The sequence below is a fragment of the Rhea pennata genome, chromosome 24 (assembly GCF_028389875.1).
Source record: "Rhea pennata isolate bPtePen1 chromosome 24, bPtePen1.pri, whole genome shotgun sequence".
NCBI lineage: Eukaryota > Metazoa > Chordata > Aves > Rheiformes > Rheidae > Rhea > Rhea pennata.
Genome location: NC_084686.1, coordinates 1,873,622 through 1,899,836, shown reverse-complemented (window position 1 = coordinate 1,899,836; position 26,215 = coordinate 1,873,622). Strand labels below are relative to the sequence as shown.

At 41.1% G+C, this 26,215-nt stretch overlaps 1 protein-coding gene across 5 annotated transcripts; it reads left to right on the top strand.

Moving 5' to 3' along the window:
- The first annotated feature begins 4,943 nt into the window (after window positions 1-4,943).
- TTC12 (tetratricopeptide repeat domain 12) lies at window positions 4,944-25,324 on the top strand. 5 transcript variants are annotated; one of them, XM_062594687.1, is made up of 21 exons: window positions 4,945-5,102; window positions 5,524-5,675; window positions 6,236-6,266; window positions 6,769-6,846; window positions 7,343-7,464; window positions 8,329-8,388; window positions 9,906-9,977; window positions 10,668-10,728; window positions 10,959-11,147; window positions 11,733-11,802; window positions 12,545-12,633; window positions 13,747-13,915; window positions 15,513-15,605; window positions 16,139-16,202; window positions 17,192-17,326; window positions 17,864-17,968; window positions 18,756-18,824; window positions 19,642-19,743; window positions 21,149-21,248; window positions 23,445-23,670; window positions 24,637-25,324. In XM_062594687.1, exons 1-21 carry the CDS (start codon window positions 5,039-5,041, stop codon window positions 24,710-24,712), a joined length of 2,127 nt encoding a protein of 708 aa, XP_062450671.1. In that variant the 5' UTR covers window positions 4,945-5,038; the 3' UTR covers window positions 24,713-25,324. The 5 variants fall into 5 exon arrangements, with proteins under 5 accessions (XP_062450673.1, XP_062450674.1, XP_062450671.1 ...); XM_062594689.1 differs by lacking the exon at window positions 19,642-19,743 and having other exon boundaries at window positions 4,944-5,102; XM_062594688.1 differs by lacking the exon at window positions 18,756-18,824.
- The last annotated feature ends 891 nt before the right edge of the window (window positions 25,325-26,215 follow it).

Genomic DNA, 26,215 nt, shown 5'->3' with positions numbered 1-26,215 from the left:
CGGCTCAAGCTGTAATATTAATAAAACTGTCTTGGTAAGAAGTTGTTTTGTATCTTTTGGATAAAGCTGAAACCAAGAGTCAAACCTGTTACGGATGCTGGAGTGAACAATTTCCCTAACAGTTTCACAGTGAGATGCTAAACCATGGACACGAACATGTGAAAAACTAGCTTGTAGCTGGACAGCCCTGAGGAACGCTAGCACCACCTGTCCTTTCCCAGAGGATGGAGTGGAGCTGATCCGCTGACCTAGACCTGAAAGACTCCAGTCTTTATGTCCACTTCTGTTTGACTCTCCGTCTTTGTTTCCACCTGGTATCTCTCTCAGAACAACATCCAACCCGTAATTCACTCAGTGCTTCATAAATATTTATTAGCTGGGAGGAAAATGGTAAGTTCAGGTACTTCCATGCACAGTAATGAATCACTTGGTATTCTAGGTTTGTAGCTTAGATGTCATATCATAAAGCAGAGGGGCAGAAATGATTAAAATTCACAGAAAGAGAAGAGAGGTAAAATGGATGTGTGAAAGGAGAGGTATGGATCTATTCATGGACAAAACAGATGAAAAAGCATTCCAGCAATTTATCATCTCCTTTTTTGCACTACAAACGTTGTGCACAATTAGAACAACCCTGCACACATTTGAGCTCTGCATCACTCAGCCACCAAAGCACAAATGAGCTCCACGTTGAGAATTAATGCTGCCTGCTCAGCTGAGGAAGCCTAGGAAAGACAAGCACTGGACTGTTAATCTCTCCTTGGCAAATGATGTGGCAGCAGTGGGAAACAACTCAGTGGGCTTGAGGCTGACTGAGAAAACCATTAGGACAGGCTTTGTGTGACAGCCCTGTCTGAGCTGAGGCTGGATGCACAGACTATGTTTTGAACCGCAGGTCTCACGCATCCTGTCAGCACCGCATGGTGCAGACCAGGGCTGGGTGCTTCCCGAAAGGGTAGCTGGCCCGCAGATTTGGAAGGGGTTCAGAGACACTTCCCCAGGCCATTGCATGCTGTACTGGAGATAGCCAGCCTTGAGTTTCCCTTCCTGGGTACACTCGAACAGATAACGTGCCCAGAGTAAAGCTGAGTTAATAGCTAGGAATTGGCCAGCACACACAACATACAAGCCTTGCCAGCAGGCAGCCACGCAAGCTGGCTTTAGGGCATAGACAACAAAGCAGCAAAAGGCCTGAAATAAGAGTGTGGGGAGATCTGGCCAGGTGCTTTTTGTGCTGGTGGATGGTGCCACCCTCTGGCTGTCTCACTTGTGACAGAGCATATTTCTCAAACTGGGAAGGGCTGCACTGGCACTGGGGGACACACGAAGCCTCCCTTGGCACCAGACACTTCAGGCCCTGCAGGCCTGGAAACCCACCTCAGGTGCAAACTGTGTGTGCAAGCACTCACTGGCATCCCCACGGCCCTCCGAGACAGCTGGTCAGCTTGAGAGTCAGTTGCATAGATGGGAGGCAAACCATGGCCTCATGCTCCTGGCCCCTGAGGAGCCCACTCTGTAGAGAGGCTTGCACACGACCTGTGGGAGTGTGATGGTGTGCTCTCTGCCCCCCAACCCCAACCTCTTTGTAAACAGCACATGAGCAGGGGCTAATTAAGCACGTGCCAACTAAAATCCATCTAGTACACAAATATGACTATGAGTCAACCGTCTTACCCCACAAATAGGAGGCAGCCCAGAGCCCATTGAGCTCTTCTGCACGGCAGTGGGCTGCATGGCAGAATCTCCCCTTGAGCAGGAACGTCTGTCAAGGTTACTCCTCAAGGTTGAGAGATCCCTTACTGAGGAGCGATCTCCTCAGTAAATGACTAACAGCATGCTAAAACTTTGCAAGCTTTGCTAAGTTACATCTCTGATTGACTGTGAACATAATCCTTTAGACATAAACTGTTGACCAAATCTGGGACTGTGACTGGATCCAGCTGCACCCAGACTCCTCTGAGAAGGACTTTGGAAAGCAAGGAGGTCCATTCTGAACCTCATGACTCAACAGGAGGGTCTCCTTGGCACTTTCATTTGACCCTGTCCTCCACACAGTAAATAAACAAGTGTACCCTGCCATCAACCCTTGTTAAATCATCGTCTTATTTAGGACAGAACTTTGTTAAATCACTATCTTACATCAATAAAACACATTGCTGCTTCTCTCTTATGAGTAAAGTGCATCACTCCTCACTCACCCTTGACAGGGAGTTTCCAACTAAGAGATTTCACTGGCAGCACCTCTGCTTCCCTGTAACCAGGTTATTTTCTCTGCTTCTCAGATGGGTTTTGCAACCTGTATTGCAGTCAGTATCATCACAGTTGTGCTGCTACAGCCTCAAAATGGCTAATTCAAAGCTGGTTTTAAGTACGCCTCCACAGGAGGCACAACATGGGGAAGCCAGGTCAATTGCTTTGTCAGAGACGATCTCAGAGCACAGAGGAAAAAGCAATTGCTGCTGCCAGGTGGGCCTCTTCTCTGACCTACCCATCCAGGTATCTGGGGGTAGGGGGAAAGAGGTCAAAGAAGTGCTGGTTTTGAATGATTTAAGACTTTAACTTTCTGTGATTCCAGTCTCTCTCTTTTCCAGTAGAAGATTGAGAAAATCCTCGTCTTTAAAGGGTATTTTTAAAGAAATTCAAGTCTGGCAGAAAATCACAGCAACAGGGGCCAGAAGATATTGCTATGGATGAGCATTAATGTGTCCTACACCGCATTCTGTCTCTCAGGTAGCAGCTCTGTACAGTTCAGTACAACAACATCTTTATTTTGACCAAAGAGGCAGCTTTCATTCATTTTTGCCAGTGCTATTCCATTCTTATCTGCTTAGTATAAGCAGAGGGAGACTCTGGGTATTTAAAATGCAGACTGAAAGGCTCTTAAACGCTCCTTGGAGAAATGACACCCCGCCGCCTCTGCTGATATGCTCTCTGCTGTTTGCTTCCAGCAGGGTAGCCTTCCTCTTCACTCTGGCAAATTAAACCCAGATGTGTGTTTTGATAAAACAACAAGCAAGAGGGAGGAGCAGCAGAAGATTTCAGTTCTGGTTTGCATACAGTCTAGCTGCAAGGCAAAGGCTGGCCTGTTTAGCAGAGAAAAGGACTGTAACTCAGCAGCAGTGGGGAATCAGTGAAGAATTTGTCTGAGATCTCACACCTGAAATTGTACAAAGAAAAAGAGGGTGAAGAGAGTGGATGTCTACCAGCTCTTCTATAGGAGCCTCTCTGCTGTGCCTCTGCTGGGCCAGCTATCCCGCTGCAGTAGGAATATAAACACTACTTCCCATCAAAAAGATTATATCCAAGAGCAACAGAGAGGAAGAAAAGAAGTTAGCTGCGTAATCCTCTGTCATATGTTGCAAATATAAAAGTCTATTTCTTCCTGTAGCAACATAACTCTGTAGGGCTGCTTTCCTCTTGAGCTGAGGGTTTGCCAGCATCTGTGCTCAGTACATCACCATTTTAGTATACACAAACTTAATTTTCCACCCAGCTGCTTAAACTATGTAAGCAGTAGTCATGTAAAGGTGTGTGCGAGGTCTGTGCATCTGTGAGCAAAGCTAGATGTTCAGGTGCTGACAGAGCATGCTGCCCAAGCCTGCTCTTTGCTGAGGGTTAGCACCGGATTTACAGGGATCGAAGTTTCTCCAGATTGCAAAGTGAGGAGCAGTGATGCACAGTGCAAGCCAGTTTGTGCATGGCATTGCCTGCACTGGGCCAGAAGAGGGACCTCGTATTGCATCCTGAAGAGAAGAACTGTGCCACAGAAGCAACAGTTCAGTGCAAATTGGAGGTGAGGTTGTAGGTGGCTCACTCCCATGACTGCCAGCAGCAAAGCAGGAGTTACTCTGCAGCTGTGCTCTCCATCATCCCCCTGCATGGGGCAAGAAGGATGGAAAGGTCAGGGGCCGTTCAGTGGGAATGGGGACAGGAATTCATCAGTGAGGAGCACTTACTCCTTCCCATCGTAGGTTCCTGTGCCAGCATCCCTTTGGAGAGGGCGAGAGAAGGGCTGTTCCTGCCTCTCGCTCTGCCTTGCTTTAGGTAAGAGCTGTGTCTCTCTGCCACAGTGTCCCCATTTGCCTCCCTGCTGTGGGGTCGATACGGGTAAGAGTTGTTTTTCACTGTGTGTCCAGACATCCCCCATCCCACCCCCTAGGTATGTGCAGAAGAGCAGCAACCAGTTTTACTCCAGCTGGCCTAATCTCTAACACACAGGCATAACCTGCGCAGTACCCGTGGCTCCGTGTGCTCCAGAGGACACTGCTGCTTTCTGCGTCTCCAAACAAGCTGGCAAGGAAGGGCCAGGAGCAGGCCTTTCTCCGCTCTGAGCAGCACATCAGGAGCGTTAGGAAGCAAATCCCCCTGCAGGGAATTAACGGATCGCCACAAAGGCTGGGAGAGCACCTCCGGGAACCCGCGTGGGCTTCAGCGGAGTCTGACAGGACGAGGAAGCAGGAACGGACGCTGATGCAAACAGCCGTGCTGCTGCCTGATAGAGCCGCAGTTCAAACGGCAACCCGTGTTCGCCTGCGCACCGCGACGCCACGCTCGTGGCCACTCTTGCCGGTGGCAGCTGGAAAGCAGCTGGAAGCAGGGAGGGCTGCGCCGATCCAGCGGCAGAGGCTGCTGCTGCCAGCGACGAGACCGCCGGCGAGCGAGCGCGCCTGGGCGCCAGGCCGCGCACAACAGTCACGCCGGCTGCGAGGCCGCGTCGGACGGGCTGCGAGAAGAGGCGGCTACCGTCGGGTAGCGCGGGAGGCGGCGAAGGGCGCACCCCGCGCCGGGCGCCGCCGCCGCCGCCGCCGCCGCGCCCAGGCCCGCCCAGGCCCGCCCAGGCCCGCCCAGGCCGCGGCCCGCCCCCCGGCCGGCGTTGCTAGGAGACGCCCTCCCTTGCGTGGCGCCGCCCGTGGACGCGGCGAGGGGCGTGGCCAGCAGCCCGCGGTCCCCATGGCAACGCCGCGTACATACGGCGGCCCGCGGGGGTCCGGCTCCCGCCCGGGACGGGCTGCGCGCCCCGGCCCGCCGCAGCGCCGCCATGTTGGGCGACGAGCAGCAGGAGGAGGATTTCCAGCGGTTCCTCCGCCGCGTCGACGACATCAGTAAGCGGCGCGGGGGGGGAGTTGCGCTGCGGGGCTGTGGGCGCCGGGCGCGCCCAGGCGGGTACCGGCCGGTCGAGGAAGAGCCGGCGGGCGCACTGGCGGCGGGAAAGGGCGCGAAATGGCGAAGAGGAGCGGTGCCGCCGCCCGCCCGCGCGGCCTGGCCCTGCACCTCGGCCTGGCTGGTTCTGTGCGCAAGTCGAGCTGCTTCCTGGAGCTATAGGTAATTTTTTGCCAATGTGGAAGCTACAGATAGCTCTTAGGAGGGGGAAGAACGCTTGTCAGTGAATATTCCCGTTTATAAATGCTCTCCTTGTCGCCGGTGGCTTCAGAAGCATGTGTAACCCGAGGCAGAACTGAGCTCCTGGTTTCCTGGGGTCACCCAAGTCCATGTGTCTGTGCCTTTTTTTTTTTTTTTTTTTAGCCAATTTAGTTGAAGGCTTGAAGTCCACAGACCCAGCTATTCAGGAAAAAGCCCTTGCTGAGACAGAGAAAAGGCTCTGTGAGAAAGAGGCTAGTGAGGAGGAAGAATGCAAGACGAAGGTGAACAGAACGGTGATCAACTCACGAGCTTCTGTAAGGTTTAACTTTTCCTTTGCAGTTTAAACTGTGTGCAGTTGAGATCTTTTAAATGACATGAGTCCACATATCTTGCCCCAGAGGAAAAAGCTTGGGAAAATGCATACACATATATTAGAAAGTGACTTTATTTTCTTCATGAGCAATCTTACTGGAAGGTATTTGATGTTGTATTTTGTGTTTGTCCAAGAACTGCTATGAACACAAAATATTTCTCTTGGACTTATCCAAGTTAGATGCAGGCATTTTGGTTCTGCAACATGTAGCTCTTATTTGCACTTCAGAGACTTGAGCAAAACTAGTTAAGGACAAAAGAGTCTTTTCATTAATTTCATTAGGCTTTGATTCATGCAGTAGGGTCTGGATTTCAATGACTTAGCTCATTAAAGATGAAGTTAAGTCCCTTACATCCTTTGTTAAAGTGTCAGTTTGGCATTTCCACTGTATTTCAGTGCATCTGTCACTTTGAATAACTGAACCAAATGTTCCTTTGCTGCTATGGGTTTTATTAGATATCTGTATGTGTACATATATGTACTGTATTTCTGTTTTTTTAGGACATAGAACAAGTGGAGACAATAAATTCAGGTAGGACGGTGTTCCCTGTGATACTTGCCTTCTCTTCAGTCCTGTTTTGGCTAACTTAAGGATGAGGATTGCTGTTACTTCATGCAAGGCCTAAGCTCACTCCCACTACAGTCAAAGCTATTTTTTCTTCTTAATGAACATTCAGTCAGATTAGGCAACACATTCAGGAGTCTTAGCAGTATGGCTGCATTTGTTCATAGTTAGGAAGCTTCTTGCTGTAGTTTGTCATCATATTCTGGCTTCTCATCTAGAAATTCATTACTCTAAAATTACAAGAAGCAAGCTGATCTGTAGAGATGAACTACATAGAGGCGAGTATGCAATCCTGAGATGGTAGGATGACCTTTATGTATAGTATATTGTCATTCACCTTCCAGTTTCTTTATGGAAGAATGATTCAGAAATACCTCAAAAATGACTTCTTCTCATCTGTAGTTTGATTTTAATGATTTTTTTTGTTTGTTTTTTGACTGAACCGGCAATAAAATCTCCTGACTCAAAGATGGCTTTCTGGCAGCTTTGGAAAAGGATGCAAGAGAGCGTGCTAAACGAAGAAAGAGAAATGAACATTTAGCAGATGGTAATTGCTAAAGTTTTTCTAGCTAATGCCTTCAGAAACTATTTAGAAGGAAATGGATGACTTAAGAGGCTGTTGTGCCACTTTCTGAATGCCATTCTAACACACACTGAGGTAGTCATGTGGCATTTTTGAGATTGATGATTTTTCTGCACAGTGTTGATTAGCTGAAACAAGATTGTATACTTCATACAGTTAAAACTCATTTTTCTTCCTACTCTTCTTATGATAAAGTTTTAGGATGGAGGGAGAAAGTTTCAGTATTTGAAAGTAGGACTAAGCAAAGAAAAGAGAAATGTTCAGAGTTTGCATTTTAATGGAGGAACGGAGGCTGTGTACACTGGATTGCTCAGAAGTCTCTTACTAAGTATGGCTGATGGCAGCTGCAAGGGAGCTGTGGTTGCTGGAAAAGGAGAATATGATCTCTCTCTTCCTCAGTCACCATTTTGAAACTAATATGATTTTGAATGTGTGTGTGTGTGTGTGTGTTGTTCTGCAGCTCTGAAAGAGAAAGGAAATGATGCCTTCAGGAAAGGAGACTATGTAACAGCCATTCAGAAATACACCGAAGGCCTAGAAAAACTGAAGGACAAGCAGGAGCTTTACACAAACAGAGCACAGGTCAGCATACAAAAGTGAGCCACCAGTATACTGCTTTCAGGGTAGTATTGCCAAGAAAGAACACAAAGTTCCTCTGGGTACAAGTGCTTCAGCAGATGCATTACACAATTTATTTGCATCTTGTGTACCTTTAAAAGATAGCAATGTGTTGTGACATTCATAACACATATCCAAAGACATCTGAAAAGTAAAAGTTCAGGGAAATTGAATAGAGGTGGACTTCCACATACAAGTTGGTTTGCATTAGATACTTGATTTCTTGCCAAGAGATTGTAGTATTCACTTGTCTTACTTGCCAGGATGACTCATTTGTAATACTTCAATGTCACTTTACAATCTTAATGGAAGAGCTACACAAAGATCATTAGAGATGTAAATTACTTCCTTTCTATCCAATAATGTATCTGAATTCCAGAAAGCTTTTTCTACTGTGACTGGTCTTTGCTGAGTATGTATTTAAGCCTTCTCCTTCTTTGATGTAGCACAGATCAATCCCTGCTCCTCCAAAAGGAGTGAAAATTGTCTTGTGTTATAGCTTCCTTAAAATGTACTGCATTTTCTTTAAATTACCATTTTTGTAGAATGATAATGCTTGTTTTGTGTTCTCTACTTGCCTAGTTTAATCCATATGTGTATATTGAATTCTGTTTTTTTTTTTTTTTTCCTCATGTTTAATCTAAATGACAAACAATCACAGTAAGATGGAAGAAGGGTTAAGAAACCACTGGTAATTATTCTGAAAATAAATCCATGTATTAGGTACATTAACAGCCTAATTTTTAGTTATTGTTTGTACCACAGTTGGGGAAGACATGTTAAATAGTCTAATTTTTCTGTCTGGACTTTCTTGGCTTTTAATTTCAGGCCTACCTGAAGATGCATGAATATGAAAAAGCCATTAGTGACTGTGAATGGGCTTTAAAGGTAACTTCAGGTTTCTGTTTCTTGCAATCAGGTCAAGCGCCAATGAGAATATAGTTTGCGTATAATGATGATGTAGAGACAGCTCAATGGAAATGAAAGAATGTGGTAATGGTATACAAATTTGCGCATCCTGCGTTAACTTGTTTGCTATAAAGAAATGTTTCAGTGCTGCCTACATGCAAAAAGTTTTCTACTTTTCAAGAACTTTTCACTGAAAGATTTGTTACAAGTGATAGTAAACTAATTATCGCACAAATTGGTGGACAATGTTGTGTCCGTTAAAAAAAAAAAAAAAAAGTTTAAATCCACAAAGAGGAATTTTTCATGTGTTGATGGTAATAGGTTAAGATTATGAAATACTAAAAAGCTGAATCCACATCCAGTTGTTACATCAGCTATGCCCATTGAGTGCAATGTGATTGAGAGATCATAATACTGACAACAGCATTTCAAGAAATCTGTTTTTTCCAAAGATAATTGAACCAGAAAAGATAATCCGGTCTGTTAGCATCGAGTTATACGTGTGTGTGTTTGTGATTGTGTGTGTGTGTGTTTGTTTTAATACAGCTGCTGGCAATTAATACTCATGTCATTCTAGAGCTAATCAAAAGAAGTGGAAGTTCTATTAAGGCTTAATATAAAAACTTTACACAGCAGAAAGTGACTTGCTTGCAGAAAATGAGCAGTAATACAAAGACACTCCTGAAATTATAATAGAGTCAAAACAGTCTCTTTTATTAATTGCTCTGGAGTTGGAGAATCTTACTGTACAGCTGAGTTCTTGGCAAGACTTTTCTTGCCTGTAAACATCTAGTGAATGCTTCTGACCTCAAAACATGAGGGTGTTCCCTAGCTCTAGGTTGTGATTCTGCCTTCGTCATTTTTCTTTAGAATGAAAAAATACATCAGTTTCCTTGTGGTACAAAATCCTGGAAGTGTTCTTTTACTTTTTGAAATTTTCCCCATCGCTTTTTATCCTAATGTCAATTCACCTGTTGTTTCGTGCTATAGTTTAGTACAGAAATGTAAAGTGCTTATGAGTGGATGAGAATAAACTGCTGCATGGCGGGGTAAACATACTCGAAAAAATTCAGCCTGGATTACTGAACTGCATTTTAAGCTTGTGTTGTGTCCTGATAAAATATGGTCTTAGATACCTTCCTTGGAGACTGTAAGATCTTACTACTGTTAGGTGAATTTTGATGCTAAGGAAATCTATTAGCTGCCAGTTTTGGGAAGAGGGAAACAACGTCAGCATTACAGATCGAGAGCCCTGTTCATGTGAAGGTGTTGCTAGACTTATTCATGCAGATCTAAATGTTACCTAAGAGCATGAGAGTCTGCTGGAATTACCTAATGACAGTTTTCTGGGAAGGATGTTAGTACCAGCTGCTTTCAACCTTTAAGTAGATCAGAGCCAAACCTGATGTACCCGCTTTTGTGCTTACTAGTACTTTTCAGGCTAACACAGTTTTAACTGCCCAAGCCTGGAAACGTAAGATTTTTTTTTTCCACAGTGCAATGAAAAATGTATTAAAGCCTATTTTCAGATGGGGAAAGCTCACTTGGCACTGAAGCACTTCAGTGAGGTAAGCTGGCTAAGTCTTGTGGGCACATGACCATGTTTTATTTTGCTTTCAACATGATTTGGATGAGAGGAACAAATTGTGATTCACTGCAAAATACTTTACTACATTGAAGTCTGTAGAGGTTATACTGAAAAGATCTATGTGCTTGAAGAGAGCAGTCAAGATCAAAAGCATTTCTGATCATTTCAGAAATGCTTGTAATAAAGTAGTTGTAGAAGATGGACCACAAATCTACACAAGTCTACCTTGGAGTTCCTGGCAGCTCAGTCTATGAAGGTTTTTCCTTGTCCTAAAGTTGTGATAGGTTTAATTGTGAACATATTAGCAAGACACACAAATAAAATCCGTGCGGATAGTTGCAGTTCCTTCGTTTTTAATGTTACACCTTATTTGTTATTTTATCACGGGAAACTTGGCTTGTTTTGTTCCTACTAGCTTATTCCTGGCTTTGCGTTTCAAATTTTCATTTAAAATTGCAGGCTTAAGTAGTGACTGAAAATCATACTCATCTGGCTCTACCAATTGCAAAGGTTTTGACTTCTCTCTTCATAATTTTTTTTCACACTTTTTAATAAGTACTGTGATCCAACAGCTGTACAACTTAGACTGGTTGAATTTCTCTAGGATAAAATTTTTTATTATTTTCCCATCTCATCTTAACTTAAGAGTCTGTTCCTTGTCTCTGTTAAGTCCAGGCAGTGCTATCAGAAGATCTTAGAAATTGATCCCCAAAAGGAAAGCCTATTTAAAGGTAAGAAATCTAAATTTTATACTTTTCAAAACTTTTCATGGAGTCTTCTCATGCAACCTTTGTCCAACTGTTGCTTGTATTTAAGCCCTGTGCTTAACTCAGCACAGCCATGGGTTGTTGTAGAAAGCAGAGTGCTCCCTCTGTCATGGAGCCAGTTTCATTTTTGACTTGAAACTTTACTGTGTTAGAATGGTTAATCTAACTTGCATTACTTCATTTTGATTTCCAAGATTGCATGAATGAAGTAAACTTAGAGGAAAAAAGAATGAACGAAGAAGAGAGAGCATTGAAAGAATTTGAGTCTGGCAGTGTTACAGCTTTGTCCATAAAAGAACTTCTGCACAAACTTGATAGGCCTGACCAGAACATCCTCTACTATACGGGAGGGATCAGAGTTTTGACAGGAGCCATGAAGGGCTGTAAGTAGTTAATGCAAAGTTTGTTAGTTATAGGGGTGTTGTAATCCAAGTAGACAGATGTTTTTAGGAAAATTGGAGTAGGTTTTGAAGGAACAGAAAAACTGTCCCTGTATTTTAAAAAATAGAAATCAACAGTATGTTTGATATGTCAAAAGCTTTGAGCAGTAGATCTATTTTTAATCCCTAAATTGATAACGTAACTGAGCTGTTAAGGCCTCTCAGGGGTTTGAATGTTTATGTGGGTCACTTAACAGATGTTTAATTTCTTTTGAAATGATGGCTATAGCATATTGATTTGCAAAGCTAGTTTCATGTTCAGCCTTTAACGTTGTCAATCACTCTATGCAGCACCAGTCATGAATTAGAACAGTCTTCAGCTTCAGAGCTGTTTCTGCTTCAACTAGTGTTGTGATCTCTTTTCCTCTTCTGGAAATGCAGCCTCTCTCTACCCTGCCCCAGGCTGTTGATCCAGTCAACTTATCATTTAAGACTGTATTACAGAAGAGCAGGAGTCTGCCTTCATTTTGGTGCATCACCCAGATGGATCACAGGGCTTATTTGGTTATATCATTTTTTTTCCCCCAGGCACTGAGCAAACTTTATTTAGAACAAATGATGGATTCAGTATCATCAATGACAACAAGGTCGTAAGACGGTAAGTGCTCTCCAAAGGAGAACAGGGAGAATAGTAGAGTGGAGTAAGAAAACGAAAAGATATTTTCAGGAAACACAATCACCATGTGAAATTCAGATGAAATGACTGAAAGATAATGTAATAACAGATTTTAATGTTTGAATTGACTGACTTCTATCTGACCTTTAGACAAATAATGCTCTCTTGGCTGCAGTGGACAAAATTGATGGATTTGTGCTTCTGTCTTTGATCTCCTATTTCTCCATCTCTAATAGTGAGAGAGGTTTGTTAACCAGTTGCAAAAGAACCTCTGATGTAAAAGCTTAGTTACTTTGAGCATATCTGGCTCCTACAAATTGACATAGGTCGATATCTGGCATCCTAGCTTTGTAATGTAATCTGAAAAACTACTTAATCCTATAATTTAAGAACAAAGATCATCCTTGGGGACTTGTCTTCTGCTTTTTATAATGATAGCTAAGAAAATGCATGTTAAATTACATTTTGGTAATCAAGAAAGAAATCTGACAAATAGCTATTTAAATAGCTCCCTAAAGTCTGTCTTAAATGGGATCTGTTCTGTGAGATGTATTTGAGTCAGGTTCAGATAGACAATGGAAACAAGACTTGTGCAAAAGATGTGATTTGAAATTCTTGTACAACTAAGTTGGTTCTGAACATGATGTGGTTGAACAGAGCAAGCGCTGTTCTTGAAGTTTCAACAGTCATTAGCTCTTTTTAAAAACTAACATTTCTGATTTAGAGGTTTCTGCGCAGAGAGGAAAAATACTACTGAGGTGGATCTGTCTGTTTCACTTCTCTTCCTTTGGCAAGCTGTCTGCACTGGGAATGGTAAAACTAATCAATGCTAATCATTGTTAATGCACTGTTAATATGGCCCTTACTATGTCTAAAATCCTTTTGTATGAATAGCCCTTCCTCAGAGCACTTGGGTGTAAACCTTACTATAAACAAAGTTTTACAGGTTAAGTGCAAGTGCTGGAGATGAACTTTAGCTGCAACTGCAATTTCACCTGTTGTATCTATCACAAGGTGAAATTTACACCTGTGAGTTTGTTGCATCTTAAGACCACTTAAGGAGTGGAAAGCAAGTTACACAAGGCTATTGCTTGCTGTTAGGATACTATCACTTTCTTTTTTTTTTTTTTTTTTAAGAAGTTAAACTAGTGAAAAGCGGGTCTGTATAGAAATGACATTGGAAAAGGGTGAGGTTGATATCTTTTGGCAACTAGGGAATTAGTAGTCACTGGAAGGTAGTCTTTGCCTCCAGTTCTAGGAGGTTTGCAGATAGGAGAGAAATGTACTGGAATGGGGCTAGTGGAGAAAATGTAGCAGTCTGGCACACAAGGAAGATTTGGAATGCTTAGAGTCAGCATTTCACCTGACCTGTATGCCATGGGATCCAGCTGACACCTAAGAGCATATCTGTGCTTCAGGTAATGGAGGAGATATGATTTATATTTTGCCTGTAGATGGTTAGCAGGGAATACAGGTTCAAATAAAGGTTTAGCTCCATGTGTGTGCTTGGCAGGGCTTGAGCAGCTTTGTGCCTAGCAGTTTGCAGACAGCTGATGAAATAACCATGTGGAGAGAAGCAACGCTCTGTGCTCTTGCTTCTACTGACTGTTCTTTTGTAGCAGTGCACACTGACCAGGAAGCTGGCATATCACGAGTGAGAGTAGAAGTTTAAACATCTAAATGTATTAAAGCAATGGAGCTGAGGGAAGAGTAGCGGATGTTCTACCTTACCATTGCTCTGTAGGAATGTTGGGCAAGGTGAACACAGCAGTCATAGTGAATGATCCCATTAGTGGATGAAGAAGATATTAAGCCTTTTAAATCCACCTCTGGGTGGAGGTGGGGGAGGAACAAAAAACAACAAAAAAAACCCCAAGAGTAACAGGGTTTTTATAGTACATGGTTGATCATAATTTTTTTTTCCAGGGGAAAATCAGCGTCTTCTGTTAACTCACCCTGACATGAATGTACAGCTGTCCGAATTACTTTCTTCTGGGGTACCAGAGATCCAGAAGGAGACCTTGGCACTAATCTCCCTCTATTCAGAGAATGAGAACGGGAGGAGATTGCTGATTAGGCACCAGGACCTAACCAAGTAATTAATGCTACAGCCATTCAGAAAAATTTTGATATTCCCTGGGCTCCCAGAGGTTCAATCTCATTCCACTAGCACGTAGCTGAGCAGTAAATAGCTGGCAAGCTTTTTGCAAATTTGTAGTAACCCAATAACTTTGAGACTTCTGCCCTAGAGTGGTAGGCCTGCTTGAGCAGAAACTCTATAGTACTGGAACAGCAGAGGTAAGAAGTTAGGTATGTAGGGACAGCTGCTTTGGTAAATTTTGCACCTGAACACGCTTGTGAAGCTAAATAGAAAGAGCTTATTCTCGGAGGTGCGTACATAATTTTGAGGCATAGTTACTTTTCTAAAACAGTAAGAGTGTGTTTGTGTGGCACTCTAGCAAGGACTTACATTGTTATCTGTTAATGGCTTGGGGTTGCAAGCTGCTACTCTCTCATCCTGTGGCAGCTGGCATTTTTGATTATTGACAGTGCTGCAATGACTCACTAAGTGGAGAAAGAAATTAGTCTATTACCTCTGTACTGTTGTCTTGCTATTTCCTTCTGCAGTTAAGCAGAGGAGAAAATCTGATGTACTTGTTGGTATTAAATGATTTTAAGTAACTAATGAACAGAAAAGGTTCTTCAACAGGTATATGCACTTTAGTGTATGATATACCATGTTAACTCCTAGATATTGTTCCTCAAAGGGAAAGTTAAGACATGAGCCATGTGTGAGAGGAAGTTTAATAAAAGCAGATAACAGTGCTGTGGCTTGGAATATCAGGAACCTGGAAAAAAAATCTTGTGTCAGCTTCTGGAAAAGATTTTAGGACTAATTGCTAGAAAAGTGAGGATGTTCAGAAGGTGAAGTTGCAGGTATTGAGCTTCTTAGCTGTTGGGCTCACTGCCAAAAAGGGAGGAGACTGTAGTTCTCTTTTTGAACTGCAATCTTGGAGGAGGATGGCAGGAAATTTCAGCTCAGCGGAGGGGCATGAGGTATTGAAATCATGTGAATTGTATGCAGCTTCACATCACATAAGCATACTGTCCAAGAGCTGAAAAGGTAACTGGTATGATGATTTATCAATTCCGGCAGGAGATGAAGTTTCCATTGCTGCTTGGGAAGGTTAACCTCTCCCCAAGACTGTTGCCTTTACTCAGTCTGTTTCTTTCAGCTGTTCAGGTATCAACACTCTGACCTTCCTTGCATGTGTTTATAGTCTATTGAAAGCTGAGTACTGGGCTGACAGTGTCCTGTCCTGACTGGTGCATTCTGCTTATCTTTGTTCAGGAAGTTTGCCAGCAGTAAAGCAGCCCAGTTTCAAATGTCTTTTGAAGCTTACATGCTGATGAAATGTTTTAACACTGATGGGTATTGGTGCATCTCTGTTAAAATCGGTGCAGTTGTGCAAGGAAGTACAGTTTTGTAAGAGAGTCTCATGCCAAGACCTTCTCCCAATGGCAGTTAGGTGACTGAGTATGTTTGGAGCATGGAGTATATGCAGCTTGGCTGAAATCCTACTGAACTCGAAGGCATTCAAGATCACAGATTATACCAGTGCACTTAAGCTGCAGTTTTGAACCTTAAACCAAAACTGACCTAAGTTTGTGTGTTTTTTTTTTTTTTATAGGTGGCTACAGATTTTGATGATGTTTGTCAGCAGCACTGATGCCGAGGCTAGCAGTGCCATGAACATACTGACTGATCTAACCAAAGAGGAAAAGTAACTTGCATTTCTGCATTTATTTCTAGAACGTTGTGCTTTGAAACATACCAGATGACATTATCACTGTCTCTAAGGGCAGCTTGCAGAGCTATATTTTGAATGCTTTCTTTGTCCCATGGACAAAGAACCATTTTAAAGTGTACTAATAGATAAGAAGCTGTGGTGGAAATGAAAGGATTTTTGTATCTTTTGGAAACAAAGACCTGTAATGTTTCTATGGCTGATACAAACTTGTGCCATCAAGTTTGCCCAGGTGTAAGTCTGAAGAAATTTGACTTATTAGTTTAGATCATAAGGCAGTATTTATTCATACTGAAAGAGGATAATTGAGAAAACAAATGTATTAGCTTATTTAAATTATCCATGCTGTTTTAAACTTTGGTAGCTAGGACTTAGTTCCTGTACCTAGATGGTTTGTCAGCAGTAAAGTTGTTTAACTTGTCTCTTTATTGCTATTGTGTTGGCTTAATTTCTGTGATTTTTGCCTAAAGTTCTACGTGTTTGATTATTGCTTTCTTTATCCTGAACAGATTCAAAACCCAGTGTCGCATCAAGTTTTCCACAGATGTTTTACCTTTATTCAGCCAGTTGCTGGTATGAAAGATCTCAGTTCTTGTATTTCTTGTTAACTTTTGTATAATGTCTTTCAATCATTCTTTTCAGTGTCATAGCCACTTGCTTATAGATCAAACTCCTCTGTGGTAGAGGTGGTTACTATATTTTTGCCTTGTTCTGTAGAAGCAAGAAATCCAGTTATGTTATTGAAACTTGCCTCAGAAAATATTCTTCTCAGTCCTCAGTACTTAGAGCTTGGCTGATACCCAGTACTGACTTCATAAACAGTGAAAACTCTAGACTCTTGGAGAGTCCTACTGATAATCTGTCAGGCCAAGATTTCACCCCTTAACTTTGCTTTAGACAGTCCTTGTTGTGACTTTAATCTACTGTCACTAACTGGTTGTATCTTGGAGGATGATTTTCTGTTCCTAATCTGAGGGTTAAAAGATGACATTAGGTCACAAACGAAATAAGTTTAGTGGTTTGGATCTCTTTATTGGCTACTATTTATTTGCACTAGAAACTTACTTACAATACTGTTGGTGCAAAAACATGTCTCCAGGAGGAGTGGAGAGATAACACAGAGCATGGGTTCTGTTGCAGAATGGCAGGTATACCTATAGCTAGAAAGTAAAATATTTTTCTGGTTTTTCAAATGAGCATGAAGAAAATACAGCAATAACAGCCTTTTTTTTTTCTTCACTGCTTGCTGTTCTCTGTCTGAGCACACCTTACAGCAGAAGCTGTTATGTTCTGTGATCTGAATATGTGACAGTGGGCAACATTTGCAGTCCGAGATCAGGGACCACAAACTATTTCTTCAGCCATGTGAATTTTTCAAAACAGGCTCAGAGATTTTAGTTGTGAAAATGAAGGTAACTTGCAAACTTCAAACTGTTTGGGTTTAATGCAAATAAGACTGATTGTAGAATCCTAGTTTCCGTTGCCAAAGGGGTAGGAACACCCATTTGTTGTTTTCTTGTCATTTGTTCTTAAAACTGTTACTCTGCTCTTCTGGTTTTTAGACCTCTGCCAAGCTGGTGAACCAGACAGCGCTTGCCCATTGTATTGGCATCATGGGAGATCTGTGTGCTGATGTGGTCATACGAAAGCAGATGGCTGACTGCCAAGAGTGTTGGCAGGCTTGCTTAAAGCTTATGGTAAAGAGACTTGATTGTACCCTCAAAACAGTGTTTTAAGACTCTTATCTTGTGGAAATGATGGTTGTGTGACCCTTTTTTGTCTGCCTCCCCTAATAACTCACAACTCTTAACTTTTATCCATTTGTCAGATTTGAGGGATAAAGGTCTGAGTTGTCTGTTGCTCATGCAAGTTGACTTGGTAGGTGGGTGGAGGAGTGAGGTCACATCAGTGGTCCCTTTCAGGGTAGGGATGCAGTATGAACTTGGTCCTTAGCAAGCAAAGAATTCAGTGTGTGGGAAAAGGTTTTCTGAATTGTCTAAATATCAGAAGTCTCAGTTGGACTGTACAGCTTTAGACACCAAAGTCAACCATAAGAACAAATAAGAAAGAAGCTTCCTCAGCTCTGCTCATAGAACTTTATTTTTTTTTTTATTTTCCCTCCAGTTCACAGTACATAAGAGGAACACTTACCAGTAGGTAAGCACACAGTAGACTACAGAAATAAACATTCTCAACTTCTGAATTGGATGCACTCTTCTCTCCTCTGTGTATAGGATGAATGTCTGTCTGGTGGCAGTAAACTCAAATACCAGGAGTGCTTGTTTGCAGTACTGGGCCTAATGATGAATTTGCTGCTTGAATCAAATGCAGCCATCCAGGTAAACAAGATGTGTGAATGTTATTTGATAGCCTTCTTACTTTAATTATTTCCTTGGAGATTTAGAATTGCTTGAACAGTTACAGTATCTTCCTCCCTTTTTACTGTAAACGGACCTGATACAAAACCACTGACATCATACCAGAAAATTCAAAAGTAGGAGGCTGGTGGAGAGGGGATGACCATGGAATATCATGAACCTTGCAGTCTACACAGGGGAGGAGAGCTTGGCTGTGCTGTAAAGATTTAGAGCCCTATTTTCCCTTAAACTTGCTGAGGAACTGCAAGCACCAACACTGGGTTTTACTGGTGTTTAGTTAACTTTTTTTTTTTAAAAAAAAAAAAAGGTTATTGGTGTTTAAGGTGATCATTAAGGGTAACTGACAGTTTGAAAAATCTAAAGCGAAAAGATTTAAGGAATTTTCCGTACCTTCACCTGCCGTGTACACACATTTGTTATAAAAATAGCATAGAGTACATACAGTACATCTTCATAGCAGTATAAATGTGTTTTACATCAGTCTCCAGTTACTCAGTATTTGCAGATGCTTAGCATATTCCAAAATAATGTAAAACTAAAGATTTCATCGAGAAAGTAGAATTTTTTAAAATTACATATGGGTACTGAAGAGTTAGTAACTTACTGCCATGTGTACCTTAAAGTCTTCTTTGGATTCTTTCCTGTAGGCTAACTTTCCTTTCCAGTCCATTTCTGCTCTAACATCTCACTTGGCAGTTGGACCTGAAGCGGTCAGTTGGACCTGAATTTTTTACATTGTTTTTTTCAGTATTTTGCTGTGGACATAAGTGGGAGATGCATGTGTCTCCTCAGCAGTAAGGATGGAAGGATTGTGACAGTAAGTGGATATTAGTGGACTAAAAAGAATGTGTAAGCTGACTTGAACTGAATTCTTCAGGGCAAACTGCTGCCCTGTGCAACCTTTTTGAAGTTGGCACATTAGGCTTTGAAGCCTAAAAAAATGCAATTATTATCAGTAAAGAAATATAGCACTTGTATTGCTCAGTTCTTGATGTTATGTTTGATACAGTAGGGTTCTCCGTATTCTCTTAAAATTTTTTTATAGAAGTTCTTACAAATCATTTGATTTTTTTTTTTTTTTTTTTTTTACGATGGTTTTCATTACAAAACTCTTTCAAAGTGTTAAATCAATCTAGAGGCAAAGGAACAAGAGCAATTTGGGTGTTTAACAGCTGTTTCTTTTTACAATTCTTGCATGTGAATCATTCTTAGACGACTGTATTCTCATTTTTGTGCAACTCCTACAGAAAGGTGAATTGATAAGAGTAGATATGGTCTCAAATGGGAGTGCTGTCGCCTCTAGCTGAGCTTACACGAACATTTATTTCTGATCTGTTTTACTTACATTGACTTTGACTCGATACCGGCAGTGCTAGCCTAGTTTCTCCTGTGAATTTCAGTGAACAAATATGCGAGGAGCTGTCATCATCTCAGTTTAGTCTCCCCTTTACACTGAGCCTTTAGAAATGCAGAGTTCAGTTTCCAGTAAGAAGAGCGAGTAATGTCCTAAAGATGTATTGTTCATTATATTTCTGTAATTTTTTTATCACTTCTGGTTTTACTGTACAAACTGCAAATTATTTTCTTTTTGAAAACTTCTGACAAATAAGCATAATCTTTCTTTTCTCCTTAAGAGAGCCATCGGAGTGCTAAGTCGCATCCTGCCGGCATCCTCCTCAGCAATAGAAGAAGTAGTAAAAGGAGGAGTGGTGAAGAAAATGATCAATTTTTTGAAAGTAAATTAACTTAGCAAATTTCACTTGATTCTACTTTTATAGTCCCTGAGGAAAGCCGATCAAAGTTTCCCCTGTATTTAGCCTCCTTTTCCAAGAAAGACTGTTACTCTGGATGTACATCTGCATCATGTTGTCCATTGTGCCAGAGGAACTGTGCTCTCAAATGCAATTTTAAGGAGTTACAAGAATAGGCAGCCAGAGAGGGGAGACTGACTTAGTCTTAGACCCTTATTTCCCTGAAGGGAAGGCATTGAAGAACTGTGACACTACTGCCTTGACACCTATATGCTGCCTTATTCTTGTAGTCTGTAGCCCAGTTTGTTCAGTAGTTCCCATATGAGCCAGATGCCTGTGCCCATGCACACAGCTCTACTGAGGAGACCTGTAAATTCAGAAATTTGCTATTGCAGATCCACCTTGAGGATTAAATCCTAAGGCTAGGGTAGTCTAATTCAGACTATTGTAAGGCAGTGGAGCCCTCCTCACAGATCTATCAATGAATGCTGAATCAGGCTAAGGTAAAACTTGTCTCTAAATTTATACATACCTTAATCTGCAGAAACTGTTTTGCTCTATATCTGTGTATCAAGCCTAATGCATATCCACTCAGTCCTGTCTGGATGCTATAGAATCACTATGATGCAGATAAAATCAGTATAGAAAAAGGCTACGGCACCCAGCCCAGCTCTCATAACTTGCAAGCATCAGAGAAGTTAATAGCTTACATCAAAGGAAGCAGGCTCCAGAGCTTAAAGGAATTGTTTATGTATAATGAGGGTGGGAAAAGAGATATTCTTGTTTCATTTTCAGCCTATTCTGAGATTGTACTTTATCCTCTCCATTTAAATGGTCAAAGCTCTTAATTTTACATTCAGTGTTAAACTCCAGTGTCCTGAGCGACCTGGTTACAGCTTGAATTTCTCCTGTGAATATTTTTTAACTTTTTTCAGTATTGTACAGTGCAGAGTCAGCTTCATAAGTAACATGCACATGAACACACTCACTTTCCCCCTCTCTCTCCTCAAAGTTTCTTTACTCTGCCCTTCACTGTGTTGTAAATCTGCCACTTTAATAGTCTTATTCCCTTATCAGTTTTTAATTTTTGACAGTACTCCCGTGATGTCAATTTGAAAAGCACATTTATTCTTGTGGGTGTCCCATTAAAGGTCAGGTTATTATAGCATGAAGGTCTGAGTCACTGAAGGTCTGTGTCTGAGTAGTCATGAGCTAATATATTAAAAGAGATGGAGGGGGAGCTGAGATGTATACTCTACAAAGGTCTTAATTTGGTATTTGTGCTTAGGCATAATACCTTAATATCTCCATGGTACCTAGGCTATTCTCTGTCCTTGAGTAAGCTGGGATATGAACTGTTATTTATTTATTTTTTTCAATAAAAAACTAGGCTGGAGGACAGATCACATCCAATTATGCTATAAAGACCCTTTCCATTTGCACCAAAAGTAACAGCCAAGCTCAAGAAGAAGTGGTGAAGTCAGATAAAAGTAAGTGACAACTTTACTAATTAGAAAATGAATGAAGAGAGGCAGTCTAAGCATCATCTGAATACTTTCTTCCCTTCTCAAACAACTGAATGTTGATTCACTCCTGCAAGATTTCAGCCATGTTTTCTGAGCAATGTGCCATTTTTATCTCCAGAAGCAATGCTTAATGAGCCTTGACTGTGTAGATAAAAGTGCACACGTCAGATAATGAGCCTGAGTTACAGAAACCGTTCTTTAGTAGAATGGCTTGATACTCCCCCCTCCTTGCCCCCAGGGCCATAAATCTGTATATTTTGAAAATACTAATTGTTAATTATAACAGGGGAGGGCCCTATGTCCAAAAGTTAGTGGCTGAAATAAGGTACTTCATTTAGACTTCTAATTTCTAATGGTTGAGTTTCTTAATTTCCTTCAACTTACATGTGGAAATTTGTCTTGATATTAAAAGGAAATGGGTACCGAGGAAGAGTAATAATATCAAACAGGTGTATTTGGGTATTTTGAGTTGTTAATATTTGTTCTAATTGTTAGAGTAACACTACTTGGCTTTAAAATCTAGGTTCAATTAGTGATAAAGTAATTACAGCTAAAAATGCTTAAGTTTTATCTGGATAGCTGAATCTGTCAAGAAACTGTCAGCTTGTATGGTTCCACTTGAACCCTAAGGATTTTAGTTCATTAAAATCCTCTTAGAGCATCATCTTCCTGTTATATATTCCATGTCAGTAGCACTGTCATCTGTAGATGAAGCTTTCATTTCCTTAGGTAAGCAGTGACACTTTACTTTGATTTTTTTTTTTCAACCAAAACTCACTCTGGGTGTTCATCTTACGTAAAGCTACTGTTTTTGTCATCTGTTTGCAAACTTACATGCTGTCCTGCTGTTATGAGCCCTTTGGAGTCAAGCTATAGTATTATGACATTACATTGCATTCCAGCTGGGCTGGTTAGTTCAGCTTTCTGCACCAGCAACTGCTGGTACCACTATTGCAGTCTGGAGCAACCCTGCCTTTTCGTAAGATTTTCTGTTGCAGCAGAAAAAAGGGAAAGTGTGATATGATTAGGTAGAACAGATGGGACTATGAAATGAAATCAAAGAGGATTTGTGTAACCCCAGGGAAACCTCCTGCATGTGAAGGCCATGGCTGTATTGTATTTTGAAAGCAGCCTCTCTAAATGGTCCTAAATTTTGTGGCCTGAGGAGATGTAACTGCTATTTACAGATGCCACTATTAACCATACAATTCTGTATGAAGAGTATGGACCAAATACTCTGCTCCTATATGTTAGCATAGGTTACTGAAGTAGATGGAACTGAGTTGATTAATGTTAGATAAAGATGTGTAAATTCTTTTTTGGGGGGAGGGGTGTTGGGAGAGGAGAGTGTGGCTTTTTTGTTTTCTTCCATCTAGTCTTTCCAAAATAACATTTCTGTCTTAACAGATTTAGCTTGGCAATAAAGGTGCTCTACTCTATGCTTGAGCTGTTATTATGATGGGGTGAGAGGGCTTGATTTTAAGTTCAGTGCAAGATCCCTTTAGTCTGCAAGCAGGAAATGTGGCATGTTCAGTTTCAGGGAAACATTTAACAAATGGAGAAACAAACTTATGCTGAAGACCCTCTGAAAGTAAATTTTTCTCTCAATTTTGTGAGAACAGCATCTAGGTGGGAGAATCTGAGACATCATCCTGGATCCAGAACCTTGCTAGGAAATTACTCCGCTCCTCCAGACTTTCTAGAAAAATATCCCTTCAGATGCGAGGCCTACTTTTTGGGAGCAGGGCTTTTCCTATGGAAATGAAATGGCTTGCGATCTAATGCCATTGATCTGCATTTTATAGGATTAACTGTTTTATTTTTTCAGGGATCAAGTGTTTATGCTTAGCTTTTAAATCTGATTGTCTGAAGAACAAGCATTTTGGAATGTGTTTCTTGTATTGCTTGCCCCATATGTACTTAAGTCCTCTTAATTTGAGCTTTCTCTTCAGTTCCTTGAGCTCTTGTTACTTCCATAGGAATAGATGTCACTGTTCCAGCCAGCTTCACTTCTCTTAATACTGTTGCGATTATTTCACTGTTTGCTTAATAGCCATGGGCAAGTAATTGCCACACTGTTTCTGGGATCCGGGATACTGAAACTATCAGAGTTGAGATGAAGAGAGGAGAAAATGTGAACGCTTGCTTTCTTCCTCCCAGGGTTTGGTGTGCTGCTGAAGCTCTTGGAGTCAGAGAATGAAATGATTGTAGGAAATGCTGCTTTCTGCCTTGGACAGTGCCTCGTAGTTCCTGGAGCAGCGACATCCTTACTGAATTCCAATGTTGTGATGATTTTGTTGAAACATGCTGGTGGTGATGCTACAAACACTTCTGTGCAGGAGAATGCAGCAATTGCTCTGGGGAAGCTTTGTGTTGCTGAACCAAGGTATTGTAAAACAGACTATTTATTCTCATGTGCCAACCAGTCACTACTAGGTGGGAATTCTTGAACTGATGTGAGGACCTATTTGGCAACTAGAGGCCAGTGAGGAATAAACAGGGGATCCAGTATCACCTAGTTGGTGCACTCAGTTTTACTTGTAGAGCAAGCAGGGAGTGGGGGGAAAAAAGCAGTTCAAATAAATATCCTGTGGAATTTGTCACCCTCCTACCAGCTGGAATTCCCACTTGTGATACTGTTCCCTGAGTCCTGCCTTAGGATTCCTGTGTTACTATTTGGCTTGCTTATATGGTTTTTCAAAGGTCGTTTTGCATTGTTTTCTGATGTTACTTCTGCTGGAAGAATGGAAGAAGAGTCGTGTTACAAGTTTGTAGGGGTCAGAGAAATGAGAACAGCACAAAAGATAAATGTCAGCAAAGAAGGTCTGTGCTGCTGAGAGTATGCTGAGTCCTAGCTAGAGGCAAACTGTCAATTGTGTATTGAATTGCATTCCAGACAGAGGAACTGAGTTCCAGCATATTAATATACTTCTTAATTACTATACTAGAAATCTAGGGATAATGCTTAGCTTTACAAGTTTGAGAACCTTGCTTCTGCTGGTAGACAGACTTCCCAAATTAGCAGTAGAGAAAGTATCTACTGAGATTTGCGAAACACTCCTGAGGACTGAAAAGGAAGAACTTTGTTTTGCTGGTTTTGTTAATTTGAAGTATCACCTGCTTGATCATTTAAGTATTTAGAACTTTAATTTTCTTTTTTTTTTCTTGCGGGAAATAGTAATCTAGAAACTGTTTCTCATGCTATCTTTAGGAGGAATTTGGGTGTAGCATTAAACATCCCTGACAGTTTGGGCATGAGATGAAGCAGAGCAATGGAAGCTTAGAATTTTTGTTTGGTCAGTCTTACATCATCTCAGCATCTTATCCTTCCTTTCTGTTTTGATCTTTTCAGGCATATTTTTCAACTGCGGGAGCTCAATGGAATGGCCATTCTGAACTCCTCTATGAAATACGTGCATAGTGTTTAAAGTTCTCAAGAAAGCTTCGGTACATGTTGTTAATACCATTTGTTGTTGAGTATTGCTTCTTCATTCTTCTAATAAAACTATTCATAGGACTTTTAATCCTTTTTTCATTTTTTGCTGTTCCTTTATAGAAGCAAGTGAAACAACATCAATATAAATACAAGAAGAAAAGTTCATTTGTATTCTAGGCTAACAGTTAAAGATAGGAGCTTGCACTGGACTTGTCTTTGCTGTAATAAATGATGGTGCCATTTCTTACTGGCAAGTTCCTTGTTGTTAAATCATGTTAAAAGTCAAGCAATGTTAGACCAAGGGCTTGTCTAGTCTGCTTTCCAGTTCATGTGTCCAGTACCCAGTGTTTCAGAAGGAAATACAAATATTGTGCACTAGCAGCTAGACTGTGCTTCAGGATAGTACGCTTGATACCACCTTGTGCTCTGCTTAAACCTGTGGGTGCTCATATTAACCTGCTGATGTGTTTTGGTCTTAATTTCATAAGTGATCAGTGTCAATGATAATCTTATGGCAGTGAGGTTTACAGATGAATTATGAGCTCTCTTTCCTAGCAGTGTTGTATTTACTGTCTTAGTAAACTTAATCAGATTCCTTTGTCCTCTTATTGTGTGGTGTCAGTACAGTAGTTGACTTTCCTAATCCTAGGAACTTTGTCATGGCCCCTGGTACTCATCTTTGATATTCTGTATGGTCATTCTTTATTTAAAGAGTAACACAAATGGCAACGCCCTTCTAGTGTGTGTGTTTCCTACAGAGGTTGATAGTGAATTAATATTAACAGTGAAGTGTAACTTGAAAAGAAAGTTAGTAATGCATTGCTCCTACCTCTTACGTGTTGTTCCAAAATGCAGTTTAAACCTTGTAAGAGGTTGAAGAGTTTGCTTTCTGCACTAAAGCATCGCAACTTTATTGCTGGAGTTCACTGTCAACCATAAAATAAAGAGCCTTGGAGTCAAGGTGAAGCACAAGGAATACACAATAATTGCCTGTAAATCATAAAAATGCAGCTTTAGTTCGTGTTCAAGATTTTCTGGAAAGTGCATCTAGTGAGGACTGTATGGCAGTGTTGCTGACAGAAGAGTAGCTATAATGCTGTCAGCTGAAGGCTTTCAAATTTAACAAGTACATCCGCTTATTTGTGAAGAGATTATGTGACCTAGAGTATAGATTATTTTGTATATTAACAAATAGTCTCCTTACATATAAGCAGATGCACATGATATATAGTATAGATTATCCTATACATATTATATAGAGAAATGCCTTTTCAGGGCATAAGTGGTCTGCAAAGACAGTAATACCACTATTTCCATTAGAATTATTTCTCTAGTTATAATTGTGAAGGTTCCTGCTGTTTAGTCTTAACAGTTGCAATTCCAGTATCTACTGATGATTTATTGTGCTGCTTCTCATCTGTGAGTGTGATACAGATTGAACTGTAAATCGCAATTTAATTACAGTATCTAAGATGCAAAATATCTGTTTTAGTCT

What these genes read in the sequence shown, in the direction of transcription:
- TTC12 (XM_062594687.1), top strand. Translation starts at nt 5,039, where the DNA reads ATGTTGGGCGACGAGCAGCAGGAGGAGGATTTCCAGCGGTTCCTCCGC. An exon ending in AAATGAACATTTAGCAGATG is followed by an intron (nt 6,847 to 7,342) that starts GTAATTGCTAAA and finishes GTTGTTCTGCAG; the next exon opens with CTCTGAAAGAGAAAGGAAAT. An exon ending in AAATGATCAATTTTTTGAAA is followed by an intron (nt 19,744 to 21,148) that starts GTAAATTAACTT and finishes ATAAAAAACTAG; the next exon opens with GCTGGAGGACAGATCACATC.